The sequence below is a fragment of the Amblyraja radiata genome, chromosome 15, assembly GCF_010909765.2.
Source record: "Amblyraja radiata isolate CabotCenter1 chromosome 15, sAmbRad1.1.pri, whole genome shotgun sequence".
Taxonomy (NCBI): domain Eukaryota; kingdom Metazoa; phylum Chordata; class Chondrichthyes; order Rajiformes; family Rajidae; genus Amblyraja; species Amblyraja radiata.
The window spans coordinates 52,996,743-53,019,049 of record NC_045970.1 but is presented as its reverse complement, the minus strand read 5'-3'; the positions used below and the strand labels follow the sequence as shown (position 1 = coordinate 53,019,049).

The following is a 22,307-nucleotide window of genomic DNA, read 5'->3' as shown; positions in this document are numbered from 1 at the left end:
CAACACTTTACCCAGTATTATCTGGTGCCAAACCCATGCCTTCCAACACAGCCCTCTGGTATTCAATAGTAACAGATTGTGCCATCCAGTACTGTATCCCTAGATAGACACAAATAGCTGGAGTAACTCAGCGGGACAGGCAGCATCTCTGGAGAGAAAGAATGTGTGGCGTTTCGGGTCGAGAGGGTCTATACCAGTATTGCAACCCATTGTTGACAGTCATATAGTACAAGAACAGACTATTGGCCAACCATGTCCAAGGCCACCAATTAGCAGCTATCTGTACTAATTCCTGTCCGTGACTTTGCGTGCCTTAACAATTCAACAATTATATGGATACTTTTTATATGGAACTTAGCAGGTCAGGCAACGTCTCTGGAGGACATGAATAGGAAACATTTCGGGTCAGCATGAAATGTCACATGTCAAGACCAGGTCGGAGCTCCACCACGGGGATCAGGCAGGAACTCCGCCGTGGTGACCAGGTCGGAGCTCTGCCGGGGAGACCACATGGGCATTAGTGGGCTTAAAGAATTGGTTACGTAAGTGCTCATTTATGTAAGTCGCCTATTACACAAGTCGGGGTGTGCCTGTATTAAACTGCGCAACCACAGGGGTTCTTAGCATCAACAGAAATAAACCCGAACTGTGCCCAATAACCAGGGATTAATTCTGGGCGTGATTAGCAGCAACAAGAATTGCAGAACATAACGAGTCTCGGCAACCACAACCTTTAAATAATTTATATCCCAGTTTTTTAAATCTTCTCCCCAGTGTGAATTTTCTGGTGTCTCAGCAGGTTGGAAGACAGAGCAAATCCTCTCCCACACTGGGAGCAGGTGAATGGCTTCTCCCCAGTGTGGACTCGCTGGTGCCTGGCAAGGGCCGATGACTGAGTGAACCCCTTCCCACACTCGGTGCAGATGAACGGCCTCTCTCCGGTGTGAATCCGCTGGTGTCTCAGCAAGTAAGAAGAATCTGGAAATCTTTTTCCGCACATGGAGCAGGTGAAGGGCCTCTCTCCGGTGTGAACTCGCTGGTGCATCATCAGGTTGGAGGATTGCGTGAATCTCTTCCCACATTCGCCACAGGTGTACGGCTGCTCCCCTGTGTGAACCCGCTGGTGGGTCAATAAGCTGGTCGACTGAGTGAATCCCTTCCCGCACTCAGAACAAGTGAACGGCCTCTCACCAGTGTGGACCCGCTGGTGCGCCAATAAGCTAGTCGACCGAGTGAATCCCTTCCCGCACTCAGAACAAGTGAACGGCCTCTCCCCGGTGTGGATCCGCTGGTGCGTTATTAAGCTGGACGACTGAGTGAACCCCTTCCCGCACTCAGTGCAGGTGAACGGCTTCTCCCCGGTGTGAACCTGCTGGTGCCTCATCAGATGGGACGATCGATTGAATTTCTTCCCGCCCTCGGAGCAGATAGACAGTCTCTCCCTGGTGTGAGCTTGAAGTTGCGTCGTCAGCTGAGACGAGCGAGTCAATCTTTTCCCATTCCCTGAGGAGGTGAATGGTCTCTCTGCGTTGTGATTCTGCTGATGTGTTATCAGGGTAGTGGATTGCTTGAACTGTTTCCCGCAGTTAGAATACTGAAACGGTTCCATTTGCAGTAAGGGATAGGGGTTTTGAGCACAAGAATAAAAAAGTGCACCACTTCTTTGATACTAAGCAAGTTTCTCCTCAATGTGATGCAACATACTTCTGCTGGGATAGCAAATTATTATTTTGCAAACGTCAACAACTTGTACTAATTTATCTCTTTGATTGGGGAAATGTTTGCAATTTCTTTAACTGCCAGCTCTGTAGTTTTTCTGATCAACTCATCAACATACCTGTAGAATGCGAATCTCACTACCCTGCTTATTGTGCTGATGCTTGAAATATTTTCCCAGCGGCAAAACAGGCAAACGTTTTCTCTTTCGACTGATGAACGGAGTGACTTTGTGAGAACTTGATGTGACGCTTGATTTGAAGTTTCCGTCTGGAACTCTTTTTCTTCTAATACCCTGTAAAAGTAGTTCACGCAAGTTATCACCAAGAACTTCAGAACAGATCAGTCTAGTAATTTCACTCGCCTTTACGTTCATTCAGCTTTCCTTTAAACATATGGCGCAATTCTGCTCCTATGTCTTATGCTCTTATGGAGACATATAACATCCTAAGTGGATTTAACAGGGTGGATGGTATGAACTGGTTCCTCTGGATGAGGCCCTGAAACGGAGACATTAAAGGCAATATAGGGAGAATAGATGAGGTACAAAGGTCAGCTTGCCAAGAATATAAATGAGGATAGTAAAATCCTCTTTAGGTATGTGAAGAGGAAAAAATTAGTTAAGATCAAAGTTGGACCCTTGAAGGTGGAAAAGGGTGAATTCATTATGAGGAACAAGGAAATGGCAGGTGAGTTGAACAGGTATTTTGGATCTGTCTTCATTAAGGACACAAACAATCTTCCTGATGTACTAGTGGCCAGAGGATCTGGGGTGACGGAGGAACGGAAGGAAATCCACATTAGATAGGAAATGGTGTTGGGTCGACTGATGGGACTGAGGGCTGATAAATCCCCAGGGCCTGATGGTCTGCATCCTAGGGTACTTAAGGAAGTGGCTCTGGAAATCGTGGATGCATCGGTGATTATTTTCCAAAGTTCTATAGATTCAGGATCAGTTTTTGTGGATTGGATGTTATCCCAGTTTTTAAGAAAGGCGGGAGAGAGAAAACAGGGAATTATAGACCAGTTAGCCTGACATCGGTGTTGGGGAAGATGCTGGAGACAATCATAAAAGATGAAATAGAGTCATATTTGGATAGAAGTAACAGGATCGGTCCGAGTCAGCATGGATTTACGAAGGGGAAATCATACTTGACTAATCTTCTGGAGTTTTTTGAGGATATAACTAGGAAAATGGATAAGGGAGTGGATGTAGTGTACCTGGACTTTTAGAAAGCATTTGATAAGGTCCCACATAGGAGATTAGTGGGCAAAACTAGTGCACATGGTATTGGGGGTAGAGTGCTGACATGGATAGAAAATTGGTTGGCAGACAGGAAACAGAGTAGGGATTAATGGGACCCTTTCAGAATGGCAAGCAGTGACTAGTGGGGTACCGCAAGACTCGGTGCTGGAACTGCAGCTATTTACAATATATATTAATGATTTAGATGTAGGGATTACAAGTAACATTAGCAAATTTGAAGATGACACAAAGCTGGGTGGCTGTGTGAACTGTGAGGAGGATGCTATGGGGATGCAGGGTGACTTGGACAGGTTGGGTGAGTGGGCAGATGCAGTTTAATGTGGATCAATGTGAGGTTATCCACTTTGGTAGCAAAAACAGGAAGGCAGATTATTATCTAAAGGGTGTCAAGTTGGGAAGAGGGGAAGTGCAACGGGATCTGGGGGTCCTTGGTCATCAGTCAATGAAAGTAAGCATGCAGATGTGGCAGGCAGTGAAGAAAGCGAAGTGTTGGCCTTCATAATAAGAGGAGTTGAGTATCGGAGCAAATAAGTCCTTCTGCAGTTGTACAGGGACCTAGTGAGACCACACCTGGAGTATTGTGTGCAGTTTTGGTCTCCAAATTTGAGGAAGGATATTCTTGCTTTTGAGGGGTAGGTTCACAAGGATAATGCCCGGGATAGCGGGACTGTCATATGCTGAGAGAATGGAGCGGCTGGGCTTGTATACACTGGAATTTAGAAGGATGAGAGGATATCTCATTGAAACATATAACATATAAACATACATGGTTGCTGATTAGGAAAAGGGGAGATGCAACGAGACCTGGGTGTCATGGTACACCAGTCATTGAAAGTAGGCATGCAGGTGCAGCAGGCAGTAAAGAAAGCGAATGGTCTGTTAGCATTCATAGCAAAAGGATTTGAGTATAGGAGCAGGGAGGTTCTACTGCAGTTGTACAGGGTCTTGGTGAGACCACACCTGGAGTATTGCGTACAGTTTTGGATTCCAAATCTGAGGAAGGACATTATTGCCATAGAGGGAGTGCAGAGAAGGTTCACCAGACTGATTCCTGGGATGTCAGGACTTTCATATGAAGAAAGACTGGATAGACTTGGCTTGTACTCACTAGCATTTAGGAGATTGAAGGGGGATCTTATAGAAACTTACAAAATTCTTAAGGGGTTGGACAGGCTAGATGCAGGAAGATTGTTCCCGATGTTGGGGAAGTCCAGGACAAGGGGTCACAGCTTAAGGATAGAGGGGAAATCCTTTAGGACCGAGATGAGAAAAAAAAATTTCACACAGAGAGTGGTGAATCTCTGGAACTCTCTGCCACAGAAGGTAGTTGAGGCCAGTTCATTGGCTATATTTAAGAGGGAATTAGAGGTGGCCCTTGTGGCTAAAGGGATCAGGGAGTATGGAGAGAAGGCAGGTACGGGGTACTGAGTTGGATGATCAGCCATGATCATATTGAATGGCGGTGCAGGCTCGAAGGGCCGAATGGCCTACTCCTGCACCTATTTTCTATGTTCCTATAAGATTATTAAGGGTTTGGACACGCTAGACACAGGAAACATGTTCCAGATGTTGGGGGAGTCCAGAACCAGGGGCCACGGTTTAAGAATAAGAGGTAAGCCATTTAGAACGGAGATGGGGAAACACTTTTTTCCAAAACAGAGTTGTGAGTCTGGAATTCTCTGCCTCAGAGGGCGGTGAAGGCCGGTCCTCTGGATACTTTCAAGAGAAAGCTAGATAGGGCTCTTAAAGATAGCAGAGTCAGGGGATATGGGGAGAAGGCAGGAACGGGGTACTAATTGTGGATGATCAGCCATGATCACATTGAATGGTGGTGCTGGCTCAAAGGGCTGAATGGCCTACTCCTGCACCTAGTGTCTATCCCTGATTAAGGAATCTTAGAACAGAAAATGAGAGATTTCTGCAGAGATCTGAGACATTGGAATTCAATGCTCCATTCTCAAGAAAACCTGAACATGGGTGATCGATGGTCAGCGTGGACTCGGTGGGCTGAAAGGTCTGTTTCTCTAAATACTCAAAGGATTGATTTATAGTTTTCAAGATCAAACTAGGAAATGGCTTTAACACAGGATTATGAGATTTTGTTGAAACAGTGCGGACAACAAGCTAAGCGTGGCACGGCCTGATTGGACAGACTAGTGATTTACTCATGGGAGGGGGTATGGCACGGTCTGAATGGACGTGAAACACTAAAGTAGATCGTGTTGGGCGCCAATCTAGAGCAGGAGAGTCCCCCGGCCTTGGACTATGTCACGAAGGGTGCCTGGTGATCAACCACAGGTCACCACCTGGGGGCACGCTTTGCTGTGTACTCAGGGTTTGCAAGTGTGTTCACGGATGCGCAAGTCTATGTGCCTTATTTGGTAGTGTAATAAAATACCTTGCTATACAAACTCAGTTGCCTGAATCTGGTGATTTATCGAACACAAGACAAAGGAAATGTGATCTCAAATCATACCTTAGCTCTCTAGTCTATTTTCACATGGCTGATGTAAACCAACTTCACAAACTCCCTGTCACAATTTGCTCAATATCTTAATAACCTTTTCCACAGGGGAGAAATTTCAAAGTCTAGAGGGTATAGTTTGAAGATGAGAAGGGCAATGTTTGAAGGAGATGTATGGGGCGTTTTTTGTTTTTTTTACACAGGGAGTGCTGGGTGCCTGGAATGCGGTAGCGGATGCAGATACAACAGTAGAAACAAGAAACTGTGAATGGTGGTTTACAAAGAAGGACACAAAGTGCTAGAATAACTCAGCGTATCAGGCAACATCTCTAGAGAACATGGATAGGTGAGTTTTCGGGTTGGGACCCTTCTTCAGACTCAACAGATACAATACAGGTACTTAAGAGACTTTTAGATCGGCATGTGGATATGCAGGAAATGGAAGGATATGGATCACATTGGGCAGAGGAAATATGTTTAACCTGGCGTCTTAAGAAGACATGATGTGGTGGAGTAACACAGGGGGCCAGGCAGCATCTCTGGAAAAACCTGGATAGGTGAAGTTTCGCGTCCGTCTTAGTCTGTAAGGGTCTTAACCCAAAACGTCACCTATCCATGTTCTTCAGAGACGTTGCCTGAAACTTAAATACCAAGATGGTGCCCAACCCATGCGACTATTTGTGTGCTGGTCACAAGACGGAATCTGCAATCACACATTACAATCGCTCAATAGCGGAGTTGCACGTAAGGTCACTGGCTCATAGGGCTCGACGCACGGAGCTGCTCAATCCATCTGGAGGACATCCGTTACTTCCAGTATATGTTATTAATGCAAGAAACGCGTACTTTCTTACCTGTTGAAAACCGCCAAAATGTTGAATTTTTACGCTGAAAAAAATTGTGTAAGTCGGGGTAAGTGTGAGAGACATGTACCCAACTTTAGAATTCCAAACGTGAAGCGAAATGAAGGTAAAGAGAAGCGAGAGCTGAAGGGACAACAGCAGCTAAAGTGCTTGGTAAACATTGGCTGTGCAGATATCGGAATTGAAAATATCGGAATTATCACGTTTGCTCACTGCATTTCATCAACAGTAAGGCATTATTTGTGTTTTTTCTTGATTCCTTTGGTATCTAAAAAGTCTCAGAAGTGATCAATCTGGCTGTACATTTTTCTTCAGATGCGTTTTCATTATGTATGTAAAAACCCATTTGAGAACCATGGGCGATTTAAAAAATTTACAGCCAGATTTATCACTTCTGAAACTTTTTAGATGCCAAAGAAATCAAGAAAAAACACAAATAATGCCTTAGTTGATGAAATGCAGTGAGCAAACGGCCAATGAAGGGACAACAACAAGCACTCTGTTGTTGTCCCTTCAGTTCTCACTTCTATCTACCGTCATTTCTCCTCACTTTTGGAATTCTGAAGTAGGCTAAATGTCTCACACGCTCATCCCGATTTCCATAATTATTTGCAGCGCATAAATTGACATTTTCGGCGGGTTTTAACGGGCCCGCTACGTTGGAAACAATGGTAAGTGCCTACCTGCAGTACCTGCAACTCTCTTTACACTGGCATCAGCCAATCTTCCCTGTCCCGCCTGCAACTGGTCCAAAACGCCGCAGCGAGACTCCTGACGGGCACCCGAAAAAGGGACCACATCACCCCAATCCTGGCCTCTCGCCACTGGCTCCCTGTGCGGTTCCGTATACATTTCAAGACCCTCCACTATGGCTACAAAGCCCTCAATGGGCTTGCCCCCTCCTACATTAAAAGTCTTCTCACCCACCACTCCACCTCCAGGTCCCTCAGATCGGCCGACTTGGGGCTGCTGAATATCCCGCGGTCTAGGCATAAGCTCAGGGGCGACCGCGCCTTTGCGGTTGCAGCTCCTAGGCTGTGGAACAGCATCCCCTTTCCCATCAGAACTGCCCCCTCCATCGACTCCTTTAAGTCAAGACTAAAATCGTATCTATACTCCCAAGCCTTTCCTGACGTCCACTGAGCGAGTGTTATATGTATATATGTATGTAGTTTGTTTGTTTATACCATTCTTATAACAAATGTAAAGCACTTTGGCCAACGAGAGTTGTTTTTTTAAATGTGCTATATAAATAAATGTGACTTGACTTGACATCGCGTGTACTCCATTTGGAGTAGCGTAGCAACAGTACGGGTCATGGGTCATGACCCGACTGCCGTTAAACCTCCCTATAAAGTAAATTACACTAAACTGACCCGCTGAGTTACTCCACCAGTTGAGCCCTTTTTTGTGTGGAAAATTGCCGTTCATTTTTTCTACAATCCAATCCAATCCAACTTTATTTGTTAAGCACTTTAAGACAACCAATGTTGACCAAAGTGCTGTACAGAAGAATAAACAAGACATCATAAACAGACAACATAACAGAACATAACATAACAGCTCACATAAGGCGCATAAATCACATATGAAATACAACAATAAATCAAAAGACATAAGACATGAGTAAAAATAATAGCCATGCAATAAAGCAATCAAAATAAGAAACTAAATCAAGCAAATAAAGTCGACATCTACAGTCTAACCTGACATCCTGTTCGACACAGACATTACGGGCCGAAGGGTCTACTACTGTCATATGATGCAGAACAAAGAGCCACCTCATTACCCGCGCGCCAGAACCCGCTCTGTCCCACAGTCAAAGATCCTGGATCTATATTCTTTGCCCACAGTGAATTTGGCGCGCATGCGTCGTACCCCGGGCCGGGCCGGTGGCTCCAGACGAGGCCCGGGATGGGGAGCGCGGACACGGAGCGTTGGGGAGAGAGAGAGGGTGGGCATGTGGATTGTCCTAACGTTTCCGGAGCTCCTATCCTTTCTCTTCCCGAGATATCCATCTAGAGGTGTGCTGCTTTCTTGGACTCAGCGTGCATTAACCTCCAGCCCCAGCACTCTCCTACCTGCTGTCAGACGTCTCGAAGCTTCTGTGCCGAGCGGTGGGGAGCAAAGATCCTCTAGCGGAGCTTTGCTGCAGGATCTTTGGTGGGTATCAAAGGCAAAGGCAAAGATCCTATAGGATCTTTGGGCAAAGGTACTAGAGGAGCTTTGGTGCGCATCAAAGATCACAGAGGAGCTCCTCTATGATCTTTGGTGCGCATGTTTGTGGCATCATTTCCGGTGTCTGGTACAGGAAGTAATCGTCCTTCAGCTGAATGGAGCAAAGATCTGAATGGAGAGCGGGCAGTAAAATGGATGCAAGTTCCTGCATCGACACATTGATCAAATCCACTAGTGATTTCCCAGCAATCCCTTTGAAGATGTGTGGGATAAAAATCCAACTCTTCAAAATGTGCCGAGGGATATTTTAAGATAGCACCTCATTTTGGAGGCTTTCTCTGAGGGTGGTACAATCCCTCAGTACTGTACTGGTGGATCAGAGTAGATTTGTGTGCTCAAGTCTTTGGAATTGGACTTAAACACCTCACCTTTTGATTGAAAGGCAAGATTGCTCCAGATTAAGTACCAAAGATGTTAAAGTTTGTCTGGTATATGTTTCTTGCCTACTGAAGATTTTATAAACTCCTTTTACAGGTCTTACAAAGTGGAGATTGGCGTGCAGATGATCTTAAAGCCAACCACGTCAACACATGAATGATTGCCGTTTGAACTTGGAAGGAGAAATGATTGACTTGCTTTCTGGGGAAAGTTCAAATCCCCTTTGTGACTGACAAGTGGACACACAAACACACACAGGATAGAGAGTATCCCAGAGCACTTACTGTGGAAAGAACATTATCCAGTTGAACAGGTGTCCCCATTAGTCAGAGCTTGCAGAAATCAAACACATCTCTGAGTGTGAGGTTTGGATCAACCGATCTGTGGACATATCATGTAAAATTCCTTCAATTCTCAGATATTCATGATAGGTTGAGATGTCAGTGCAGATGGTTGAGAATCACTAAAACAATGAATTATCTTGGGTATAAATGTGTGTTACAATAGGCAGTAATTTCACTTTCTGCATTTGAAAACCAATTCTTTAAAAATGACTTCATATTTACCAGCAGTGGGATGAAACTCAGTGATCTGGAGATTCATTTAATAGTTCAACCAGTCCGCAGAGATACTAAAGAGTTCATTTGTGACTGCTGCGGTTGCAATTTATGGTTAATTTAGAGGGACATGCGGCAAACAGGACTGGCTCAATTGCGGCATCTTGATCAGCATGGACAAGTTGGACCGAAAGGCCTGTTTCCATGCTGTATGATGCTGCATCCAAGATTGGATGAGGTTTGGTTCTTCAAATAATGATCCTAATGTCAGAGTTAGTGTGTAACATTCTGTCTGTCCACCGAATAAATCGATTTGCGTTAAACATCCAGGTTGTTGATTGTTTGCAGTTTCTTTCAGTATATGAAACGCAGGTGAAGTCAATGTGAGGCCATCACTTTCATGCTGTTTGTAGAACAATTCTATCAATCTGACCTGCAATTTTTCCTGCAATTCAGCCAATTGTTCTTTTTTGAAAACCCAATCTTAATGTTTCTACCTCAAGACAATGAGTTCTAGTTCATAAACCGCTCTTTACATTAAAAAGGTTTTGTTCACTGTGCCTTTTGCCCGTGGAACGATCTCATGGTGCAACCAAGGGCGGCAGCGTAAGAGCCGCAGCTTCATAGCATCAGAGACCCGGATTCAATCCTGACATAGGGTGCTGTGTCGATGAGCAGTTTGCACCTTCTCCCTGTGACTGCGTGGGTTTCCTCCGGGTGTTATGGTTTCTTCCCACATATCAAAGACGTGCAGGTTTGTAGATCAATTGGCCTCTGTAATTTGCCCTTGGTGCGGAAGGAGTGGGTGCGAAAGTGGGACAACATAGAACTAGTATGAAAGAGTGATCGATGGGCAGCGTGGGCAAGTCTTTGATTATGTTGGCTCCTTTCTGAGGAAACTAGAATTATAGTTTAGATTAATTTAGAGGTACAGCTTGAAAACAGACCTTTCGGCCTACAAAGCCCTCATTGCTGAGCTCTCTCACCCTTACAACCATCCCAGTTCACCTTTTCCTGGACATTTACACCTTAAAATGTGATGTCCAAAACTGGATGGAATACTTCAGCTGCAACCAAATAAGTGTTCTATGAAGAGTCAACAAAAATCTCTTGAGGATTGGTACCCCATGCCTCTTTATGGATCCCATATGCTTTACCAACCAGCATCTCAACAAGTAATAATAATAATAATAATAATAATAATAATAATAATATCTTTTATTGTCATTGCACATCAGTGCAACAAGATTTGGTATGCAGCTTCCAACCGATGTCAGAAAAATAAATAAACTGTGCGACGTGACCATCTGAGGGAGACAGTCCAGGTGGGATGGGGGGCACTCAGCAGGGCCGGTTCAGAGCCGCTATAGCTCTGGGAATGAAGCTGTTTCTGAGTCTGGAGGTTCGGGCGTAGAAGGCCTTGTAACGTTTGCCGGAGGGAAGTAGTTCGAACAGTCCATTACAAGGGTGTGAGGAGTCTTTATGGATGCTGACGGCCTTCCTGTGTGGTAGATGCCCTCCAAGGCTGGTAGCTGTGTCCCAATAATCCTCTGCGCTCTGTGAACGTCGCGCTGAAGAGCTCTCCTCTCCGCCTCCGTGCAGCTGAGATACCACACAGAGATGCCATACGTTAATATGCTCTCTGTGGTGTAGCGGTAGAAGGTTGTCAGCAGCTGCTGGGGCAGACCAGTCTTTTTTAATGTCCTCAGGAAGAACAGTCGTTGCTGTGCCTTCTTGACCAGCGCAGCGGTGTTGGTGGACCATGTGAGGTCCTCTGAAATGTGAGTGCCCAGAAACCTAAAGTCCTGCAAGGACAGTGATTTCTATCTGTTCTCTGTTACTGTGTGTCCATTTGAATTCATAATCTGGTTTGCATACAAGATCCCGCAAAGTAAAGTGATGAGCAGAAGACTCTGCAGGTTTTGCTGGGTGTGTTGGATGACATTTTAATCTTTACTAAAACTCATGCTTGTGTAACTCAGCGGTCAGGCCGCATCTCTGGCCCACTGAGTTCCTCTAGTTTTACTTAAGATTCCAGAATCTGTAGTTCATATGTAGTTCCTCCAGATGGTGCCAGCATATGCTTGGAATAAGGACTGCTTGCTGTAAGCAACAAAAACACATCCATAGCTGGGGGCCATGAGAGTTCCCCTGGCTACATCTTTAACTTGGATAAAGTGAGAGGAATCAAAAAGGAAGTTGTTGAGTGTGACGACAAATTCCACCAGGCGAGGTGAGTGTTAGTAGAAATTAATTGGTTGGGTCTCTGTTCAAGGAATAACCAGAGAGCCTTGGTGGCGGATAGAGGTGTAAAGGGAAAGATGAGGCAATGGGGGCCTGGATATTGGAAGTAGTTGAAGAGTTGAAGGGTAGGTGAAGCATCTTGGATGTAGGTCAGAAAGGAGTGGACATGGGGGATTAGAATGTAATCAAAGTATTTGGAGATGAATTCAGTGAGGCAGGAGCAAGCAGAATCAATGGGTTTGCATAGGTTTACCAGAATGCTGCCTGGATTGAAAGGTTTCAGCTACTAGGAGAGGCTGGATACATTTTTATGGTTTTCTCTAGAACTTCAGAGATTGAGAGGCGACTTTGATAAAAGTCCGTCTGTTTTTTTTCTTTCGTTTTGTTCCTTGTCATGTTTTAGTTAATTTTGTTTTATTAAGTTGTGTATGTGTGTGGGTGGGGTGGGAGAAACATGCTTTGGTCTCTTCCTTCGGGGGATGCGACTTTTTCTTCGGTCGTATTCCCCGTCCCCGTCTCCGTCTGCGCCGAGGCCTAATGGCGGAGCTGGCGGCATCGGTGCTGTAGCAGCGGCAGCAGCGGCGGAGACCCGACTCGGCACCGAAGCTGTGGTGGCGGCGGCAGCAGCAGCGGCAGCGGAGACCCGACTCGGCCCCGAAGCTGTGGCGGTGGCGGAAAGGTCTGAATGACAATAAAGGTCTGAAGGACAATAAACGAATCTAATCTAATCTAATCTAATTATGAGAATAGTCAGTCAGAAGTTTTTCCCAGGGTAGAAATGTCCCAAATGAGAGGGCATAGATATAAGGTGAAGGGGGAAAGTTTAATGGTTATGTGCAGGGAAAGTATTCTTACACAGAGAGTTGTGGGGCCCTGGAACGCATTGGCAGGGGTGGTGGTGGCGGCAGATATGATAGTGGCGTTTAAGAGCCGTTTAGATAGATACCTGCAAGTTCAGGGAATAGAGGGATATGGTTCATGTACATAGAAACATAGAAAATAAGTGCAGGAGTAGGCTATTCGGCCCTTCGAGCCTGCACCGCCATTCAATATGATCATGGCTGATCATCCAACTCAGTATCCTGTACCTGCCTTCTCTCCATACCCCCTGATCCCTTTAGCCACAAGGGCCACATCTAATTCCCTCTTAAATATAGCCAACGAACTGGCCTCAACTACCTTCTGTGGCAGAGAATTCCAGAGATTCACCACTCTCTGTGTGAAAAATGTTTTCCTCATCTCGGTCCTAAAAGATTTCCCCCTTATCCTTAAACTGTGACCCCTTGTTCTGGACTTCCCCAACATCGGGAACAATCTTCCTGCATCTAGCCTGTCCAACCCCTTAAGAATTTTGTAAGTAAGTACAGGCAGATGAGATCAGTTTAACCTAGCAAACATCATGGGCCGAGGGGCCGGTTCCTGCGCTGTAGTTTTGTGTGCTATTGTAATAAAAATTAACCACATACACTGGTTTATACCAAAAAATAGACACAAAAAATGTTGGAGTAACTCTGTCGGTATGTTACAATACTTACCTTCAGCGGCGCTGCAATTCTGCCACTGGTCGTGTGCGCGATTTTGGCGCGTTTGAGGGGGGGGGGGGGGGCGGGGTTAAAACGCGGTTTTCCCCCCCTACCTTGTCCTGTATTATATTTTGTTGGTGCAAGATTTTGCCGAAGAATGTTGGAGTAACTCAGCGGGGCAAGTGGCATCTCTGGAGAAAATGCACAGGTGACCTGCCGGGGTGGGGCTACCCTTCGTCAGACACTCTAGCATGTTGTGTCTATCTGTGTTTCGTTGTATTATTTCATCTGTCTGGATAGTATGAAAACAAAGCTTCCACTGTACCTCGGTTTACGTGACGACCATGAACCTAAACCTATCACGTCTCCACACGGCGCTGGCCATCGGACTAAATCCAATGTAAATAGCGGCGCGGTCTCCGTCTTCATGCCCGAACACGCGGGCAGTGCGCATGCGCCCTTGGTGCAAGCTTGAGCGCGTGCGGGTCTGACCGTTAAAACCGTTAGAGACTCGAGCGCGGAATCGGAGGCGCGCGAGGCTGGAGAAGAAGCTCGCGAATTAAACCTTGTGTTCCCCTCCTCAACCCGGTGATTCCTCATAACAGATGTTGTTTTAGTCACAGGTACCTCAGCACTCACCTTTTCATAGAGAATCTGCTTCTCCATTGCCTCCATGCTTGTCCCCATATTATTATATTTATGCGTTTTTCAGCCCAGCATTTATTGCCCATCTCTGTTGGCAAAAGCGGCTTTAGACTTTAGAGATACAGAGTTCCTTATTTCTTCAAAATTTACTCAACACTGCGCCAATGTGGTTCAATAGTGATGGAACGTGTTTGTATCTTCCCACAAAAGAATCCCCTGACGCTGCATTCAGAACCACTCAGACCTGCCCCCACCAATACTTTACCCAGTGTTATCTGGTGCCAAACCCATGCCTTCCAACACAGCCGTCTGGTATTCAATAGTAACAGATTGTGCCATCCAGTACTGTCTCCCTAGACAGACACAAATAGCTGGAGTATCTCAGCGGGACAGGCAGCATCTCTGGAGAGAAGGAATGGGTGGCGTTTTGGGTCGAGAGGGTCTGTACCAGTATTGCAACCCATTGTTGACAGTCATATAGTACAAGCACAGACTATTGGCCAACCATGTCCAAGGCCACCAATTAGCAGCTATCTGTACTAATTCCTGTCTGTGGCTTTGCGTGCCTTAACAATTCAACAATTATATGGATACTTTTTATATGTAACTTAGGTCAGGCAACGTCTCTGGAGGACATGAATAGGAAACATTTCGGGTCAGCATGAAATGTCACCCTATGTCCTCCCGAGACGCTGCCTGACCTGCTGAGTTACTCAGCACTTTGTCTCTTGGTTTGTAAATGTCTTTGGAAAACCATCCTTGCCAGTAATATCCAGGTACTTATTTTAGGTTGCCAGGGTACCTGTCTCCACCACCTGCTCCGGCAGTACATTCCAGATTTCAATGGGTGAAAATGTTCTTGCCTAGATCCCCTCCAAAACCTCCAGCCCCTACCTTTGCCTTCTAGATACAGATATCTTTTCTATGGGGAATTTTTTAATTTTATCTACACCAACTATGCTGTGCCTCATCTTTCATAAAGGTGCAGATCTGTATCCACCAGAACCATGCTGGAAAAGACACGAGTTCAACGAGTCATGCAGCGTCTCAGAAAAACATGGATAGGTGATGTTTCGGTTTGGGACCTTTCTTCAAAACAGTGCTGGATTTGGATTCCTAGATTGGTCCTGGCCTGACCTGCTTCCTGGGTCTTTGCTCTGGGCCTGGCTTTGGTTGGCACAGGTCTTAGGCTGGGAGATAGCAGGAGACTGAGCTGCAGCCACCACAGCACTCCTGCTGATCGCCATGTCCTCCCCACATGCTGAAATTGAGGGCTGCGCCTTTAAGGCGGTTGCCTCCAAGGATTACCATCTCCTGGCCCCGTTGCCACTTGGTTTCATGGGGAAAATGTGCATCCTGGTTCAATGCCAAATACGACAGTCAGTTCCGCTTTGTTCTTTAGGCCAGGGTTCCAGTATAGTGAATGGCAAATTGGACATAATTGAATACCTGGGCAGATGGGAACATCCTTCAAGCTGAATGTTGTGCAATAAGGATGATGGATAGAAACATAGAAAATAGGTGCAGGAGGAGGCCATTCGGCCCTTCGAGCCAGCACCGCCATTCAATATGATCATGGCTGATCATCCACAATCAGTAACCCGTGCCTGGCTTCTCAAGTCAAGTCAAGTTTATTTGTCTCATACACATACAAGATGTGCAGTGAAATGAAAGTGGCAATGCCTGCGGATTGTGCAAAAAACTACAGAACAGAATAGAAGACAATCAGTATTTACATATTAGAAGTAAAAAAAACAGCAATTTTAAAAAGACACAACACAACAGTAAATTGGTACAGTAAATTAGTCCCTGGTGAGATAAGAGTTTACAGTCATAATGGCCTGTGGGAAGAAACTCGGTCTCATCCTCTGTTTTCACAGCATGACAGCGGAGGTGTTTGCCTGACCGTAGCAGCTGGAACAGTCCGTTGCTGGAGTGGTAGGGGTCCCCCATAATGTTGCTAGCTCTGGATCTGCACCTTCTGATGCATGAGGTCTGAATGACAATAAAGGCTACTTTACTTTACTTTACTAGTTCCTACAGGGGGGCGAGTGTAGTTCCCATAGTGCGTTCGGCCGAACGCACTACTCTCTGCAGAGTCTTCTTGTCCTGGGCTGAGCAGTTCCCAAACCAGATTGTGATGTTGCCGGACAAGATGTTTTCTAACAGCCCTTGAGTAGAAGCACTGAAGGATCCTCAGAAAGACTCTGAATTTCCTCAGCTGCCTGAGGTGGTAAAGGCACTGCCTTGCCTTACTCACCATTGCGGCAGTGTGTGATGTCCATGTCAGATCTTCAGTGATGTGGACTCCCAGGTATTTAAAGCAGCTCACCCTGTCCCCATTTATTTCCAGTGGCGTCCTCGGATGTTGTGCCCTTCTAAAGTCCACAATCAGCTCCTTAGTTTTTATGACATTCAAGAGGAGGCTGTTTCCTGACACCAGAGTGCCAGATCAGCCACCTCCTCCCGGTAGGCCTTCTCATTGTTATCGGAGATCAGGCCCACCACCACAGTCATCAGCAGCAAACTTGATTATAGAGTTGGAGTTGAACCTGGCCACACAGTTATGTGTGCACAGGGAGTACAGTAGGGGGCTGAGGACGCACCCCGGGGAAAATCCTGTGTTCAAGGTATTCAATGTATTTCTTCCCATCTTGACTACCTGGGGCCTGGCGGTGAGAAAGTCCAGGACCCAGGCACACAGGGGAGTGTTAAGCCCCAGTTCCAGCAGCTTACCCCATACCCCTTGATTCCACTAGCCCCATGTGCTCCATCTAACTCTCTTTTAAATTCATCCTGTGAACTGACCTTCACTGCCTTCTGTGGCAGAGAATTCCACAAATTCACAACTCTCTGGGTGAAATTTTTTTTTTCTCATCTCAGTTTTAAAAGGCCTCCCCTTTATTCTTAGACTGTGGCCCCTGGTTCTGGACTCCCCCAACATTGGGAATATTTTTCCTGCATCTAACTTGTCCAGTCCTTTTATGATTTTATGTGTTTCTATAAGAACCCCCTCATCCTTATAAATTCCAATCTTTAAAGGGAAGCTGAATGAACATAATGGCAAGTGAAATGTGAGAATGTTCCAGCAGAATGAGATGGGAGGCTGGTGTGGAGCATAGATAGTGTCAGGGCCCGCTGGGCCGAATGGCCTGACTTCATACTGTGGATTTTAGGGACAACTAGAGCTTCATTTACAGCAATTCCTCAAATGATGGATGTTTGATTTAGAAACTTGCTATAATACCATCCACAACAGCTACACTGCACCAAAATACCCAGAATCAATTTTGCTCAGCCTTTACAATTTACTAATTTTCCCTTAAAAAATCATTCTCCTGGAATGCCTTTCATAAATTCACAAATTACTGTACAGCATGTTGACAACAGAACTAATTTATCGTACATCTATACTACAAACACTCCCCGACTTACGTAAGGGTTATGTCCCGCAGACCCTTCCAAAAGTCAGATGCTATGTAAGTCGGAAATAAAGAGAGCTAGATAGGGCTCTTAAAAATAGTGGAGTCAGGGGATATGGGGAGAAGGCAGGAATGGGGTACTGATTGGGGATGATCAGCCATGATCACATTGAATGGCGGTGCTGGCTCGAAGGGCCGAATGACCTACTCCTGCACCTATTGTCTATTGTCTATAAAAGTGATACTGCGTAGGTGCAAATTTACTATCCGACTGGGAAACCGGGTGGGAGCACCGGGGCAAAGAGCAGGCAGGCGCTCCACCAACAGGACCAGGCGGGAGTTCCGCCATGGTGATCAGTCAGGAACTCCGCCGTGGAGACCAGGTCGGAACTCCACCATGGGGATCAGGCAGGAACTTCGCCGTGGAGACCAGGACGGAGCTCTGCCGGGGAGACCACATGGGCATCAGTGGGCTTAAAGAATTGGTTACGCAAGTGCTCGTAAGTCGCCTGTTACACAAGTCGGGGTGTGCCTGTATTAAACTGCGCAACCACAGGGGTTCTTAGCATCAACAGAAATAAACCCGAACTGTGCCCAATAACCAGGGATTAATTCTGGACGTGATTAGCAGCAACAAGAATTGCAGAACATAACGAGTCGGCAACCACAACCTTTAAATAATTTATATCCCAATTTTTTTAATCTTCTCCCCAGTGTGAATTTGCTGGTGTCTCAGCAGGTGGGAAGACAGAGCAAATCCTTTCCCACACTGGGAACAGGTGAATGGCTTCTCCCCAGTATGGACTCGCTGGTGTCTGGCAAGGGCCGATGACTGAGTGAACCCCTTCCCACACTCGGTGCAGATGAACGGCCTCTCTCCGGTGTGAATCCGCTGGTGTCTCAGCAAGTAAGAAGAATCTGAAAATCTTTTTCCGCACATGGAGCAGGTGAAGGGCCTCTCTCCGGTGTGAACTCGCTGGTGTATCATCAGGTTGGAGGATTGCGTGAATCCCTTCCCGCATTTGGCGCAGGTGTATGGCTGCTCCCCTGTGTGAACCCGCTGGTGTCTCTGCAGATGGGATGAACGAGTGAATCCCTTCGCACACTCAGAGCAGGTGTATGGCCTCTCCCCGGTGTGGATTCGCTGATGTCTCAGCAGATGAGATGAGCGACTGAATCCCTTCCCACACACAGTGCAGATGAACTGCCTATCTCCAGTGTGAACACGTTGGTGAGTCACTAGGCTGGATGACTGTGTGAATCCTCGCCCGCATTCAGTGCAGGTGAACGGCCTCTCCCCGGTGTGAACCCGCTGGTGCGTCACCAGGCTGGAAAATCGGCTGAATCTCTTCTCACAATCAGTGCAAGTGAAGGGCCTCTCCCCGGTGTGAACCCGCTGGTGCGTTATTAAACTGGACGACTGAGTGAACCCCTTCCCGCACTCGGAACAAGTGAACGGCCTCTCCCCAGTGTGAACCCGCTGGTGTCTCAGCAAGTGTGATGACAGACAAAATCCTTTCCCACATTTCAAGCAAATGTACTGCCTCTCCCCTGTGTGAACTCGCTGATGTATTACCAGGTTGGATGACTGAGTGAACCCCTTCCCACATACAGAGCAGGTGAACGGCCTCTCCCCTGTGTGAACTCGGTGGTGCGTAATCAAACTGGATAATCTGCTGAATCCCTTCCCACACTTGGAGCAGGTGAACGGTCTCTCCCCGGTGTGAATTCGTTGGTGTGTCACCAAATTGCACAACTGGGTGAATGCCTTCCCGCACTCGGAGCAAGTGAACGGCCTCTCCCCGGTGTGAACCTGCCGGTGTCTCATCAGATGAGACGATCGACTGAACCCCTTCCCGCACTCGGAACAGATGAACGGCTTTTCCCTGGTGTGAACTTGACGTTGCGTCATCAGCTGAGATGAGAGAGTGAATCTCTGCCCGTTCTCCGAGCAGGTGAATGGCCTCTCACCGTTGTAATTCTGCTGATGCGTTATCAGGGTAATGGATTGATTAACATGTTTCCCGCAGTTAGAATACTGAAACGGTTCCATTTGCAGTAAGGAATAGGGGTTTGAGCACAAGAATATAAATAAGTGCAACACTTCTCCGAAACGACGCAAATTTCTCCTCAATGTGATGCAAAATATTTCTGCTGGGATAAGCAAATGATTCTTTTCCAACCGTCAACCTGTACTAATATATCATTTTGATTGTGAAAATATTTGCCCATTGTTTAACTGTCAACTCTGTGGTCTTTCTGATCAACTCTCAACGTACATGGAGCAAGTGTTCAGTTTCTCCCACTGTGAATGCTGAGATCTCTTCTCTCACAGTGTAACGGTTTAAAACTCGTGCCACACGCACTTCCGTGCCATGCCTCTGCTTGATACGAGTCTCCCTGCCCGGCTAGTTGTACTGATGTTTGAAATATTTTCCCATAGGCAAAACAGGCAAACGTTTTCTCACCCATGAAATGCAACTTGATGTGACGCTTGATTTGAAGTTCCCGTCTGGAAATATTTTCTTCTAATACCCTGTAAAAGTAGTTCACAGAAGTTATCACCGAGAAGTTAACAGAAATTCAGAACAGTTTAGTTCAGAGATGCAGCGACAAAACAGGCCCTTCGGCCCACCGAATCCGCACTGACCACATTAACACTGCCCTAGACACACAAGGGACAATTTTACAGTCATACCAAGCCAATTAAATTACAAACCTGTACATCTTTGGAGTGTGGGTGGAAACCGAAGATCTCGGAGAAAACCCACGCAAGTCACGGGCAGAACGTACAAACTCCATTACAGACAAGCACCCATTGTCAGGATCGAACCCGGGTCTCTGATGCTGTAAGGCAGTAGCTCTACCGTGCCACCCCAAATGGATCAGTCTGGTGATTTCACTCGCCTCTACGTTCATTCAGCTTCCCTTTAAAGACGTCGGCCTAATTCTCCTCCTATGTCTTATGGAGACATAAAACGTACAGAGCGGATTTAACAGGGTAGATGGTGTAAACTGTCGAGGCCCTGAACTAGCATGATCTCAGATTAAGGAATCTTAGAACATAAAATGAGAGGTTTGTGTAAGCAGAGATCTGAGACATTGGAATTCAGTGCAGCATTCTCAAAAAAACTTGAACATGGGTGGGTGATCAATGGTCAGAGTGGACCCAGTGGGCCAAAGGGCCTGTTTCCCTGTTGTATCTCTAAATACTCAAGAGTTTGATTTTCAGGATCAAACTAGAAATGGATTTAACACAGGATTATCCGTGATTTTGTTGAATGGAGGAGCAACCCACAAATGGGTGTCTCCTGTCTGTTAATGTTCAGGAGCAATTTCTTCCCAACAACCTTCAGGCTATTGAACACTATAAACGTCAATGAAACGCTGAACTACAAACTGCCTAGGTTGCACTCGGGTCTTTGTTTTGTACTATATTGCTTAGTTTTTTTATTATTGAACTTCATTTTGTTGTTTATTATGGTGTCTACTGAGTACTATGTTAACATCTCTATTGTGCTGCTGCAAGTAAGAATTTAATTGTCCCCTTTTGGGATATATGACACTAGAAGACTCTTGACTTGATTCTTGTTATTCCGCAGTGGAATTAAATTAATGCAGTGGTGGCCAGGGAAGATATAACATGGAACTTGAGAGGGATAGTGATCAAAATACAGCACATATAAAGGTAATTGATAATTACATAATTTAAAATAGTATTCTTAAGGACTTTTAGAGATTAGAGATGCAGCATGGAAACAGAACCCTTTGGCAAAATGAGTCCACGCCGACCATCAATCACCCATTCACACTCGTTCAATGTTACCCCACTTCCAGTTACTACACACTAGGGGCCAATTAACCTGCAAACCTGCATGTCTTTGGCATGTGTGAGGAAATCAGAGCACCCTGAAGAAACCCAGGGAGAAAGTGCAAACTCCACGCAACAAGCACCCGAGGTCGGGATCGAACCCTGGTTTCTGGCACTTCGAGGCAGCAGGTCTACCAGCTGTGCCACTGTGCTGCACCTTCTGGGTTCAGGATAGCTTCACAATGGAAATGAGATCTCAAATCATAGCTTAGCTCTCTAGTCTGGTCTCACATGGCAAATTCCCTGTCCCAATTTGCTCAACATTTTAATAATTTGTCCATTTTCTTTGCTCCACTGTCTGCCTGACTTACTTAACATTTGGCTGCATAACTAACCCACATTAATTCCAATCTTTCCTTTCCACTCTATCCTGAGGAAGTGACTAGGGTAGACATATAGAACCTTATTCCCCCAAGGAAGAAATTTCAAAGACTAGAGGACATTGTTTTAAGATGAGATGGGCAAAGTTTGAAGATGTATGGGGCATTTTTTTATTACACTGGGTGCCTGGAATGCGCTGCCAGGAGTGGTGGTGGAGGCAGATACAACAGTAGAGACAAGAAAATGTAAATGCTGGTTTACAAAAAATGGGCACAAAGTGCCGGAGTAACTCAGCGGGTGAAGTAGCATCTCTAGAGAACATGGATAGGTGACTTTTCAGGTTGGGACCCTTCTTCAGACTCGACAGATACGAAAGAGGCATTTAATAGGCTTTTAGATAGGCATGTGGATATGCAGGAAATGGAAGGATATGGATCACATGAGGCAGAGGAGGTATGTTTAACCTGGCATCATAAAAGGACATGATGTGGTGGAGTAACTCAGCAGGCCAGACAGCATCTCTGGAGAATCTGGATAGGTGACGTTTCGGGTCAGTCCGAGTCTGTTGAAGGGTCGCAACCTGAAAAGCCCACCTATACATGTTCTCCAGAGATGCTGCCTGAAAATCAAACTCCAAGATGGCGCCCAACCCAAGCGACTGTGTGCTGGTCACAGAAGTGGATCTGCAATCACATATTACCATCACTCCACACTTTTACATTTCTACTCCAGCAACATTTCTTATTTTAACAATGATCTTCTTAAACTCCCTTATTATGTATCTGTGCATTGTAACTG

At 45.9% G+C, this 22,307-nt stretch overlaps 2 protein-coding genes across 2 annotated transcripts in view; one reads left to right on the top strand and one right to left on the bottom strand.

The window, feature by feature from the left end:
- LOC116981448 (zinc finger protein 850-like) overlaps positions 1-22,307 on the bottom strand; it is a 31,334-nt gene that overhangs the window by 8,078 nt on the left and 949 nt on the right. The window contains exons 2-4 of the mRNA XM_033034502.1: positions 18,009-19,853; positions 1,838-2,011; positions 766-1,669 (exon numbers count right to left, since the gene is read on the bottom strand). Coding sequence (XP_032890393.1) covers positions 766-1,669; positions 1,838-2,011; positions 18,009-19,370 — 2,440 coding nt within the window. The 5' untranslated portion in view covers positions 19,371-19,853. The remainder of the gene's footprint in view (positions 1-765; positions 1,670-1,837; positions 2,012-18,008; positions 19,854-22,307) is intronic.
- Positions 19,205-22,307, top strand: part of LOC116981523 (zinc finger protein 84-like) — a 70,589-nt gene continuing 67,486 nt past the window's right edge. Inside the window, exons 1-2 of the mRNA XM_033034594.1 lie at positions 19,205-19,272; positions 20,920-21,005. The gene's annotated coding sequence lies outside the window, so the exon portion shown is untranslated. The remainder of the gene's footprint in view (positions 19,273-20,919; positions 21,006-22,307) is intronic.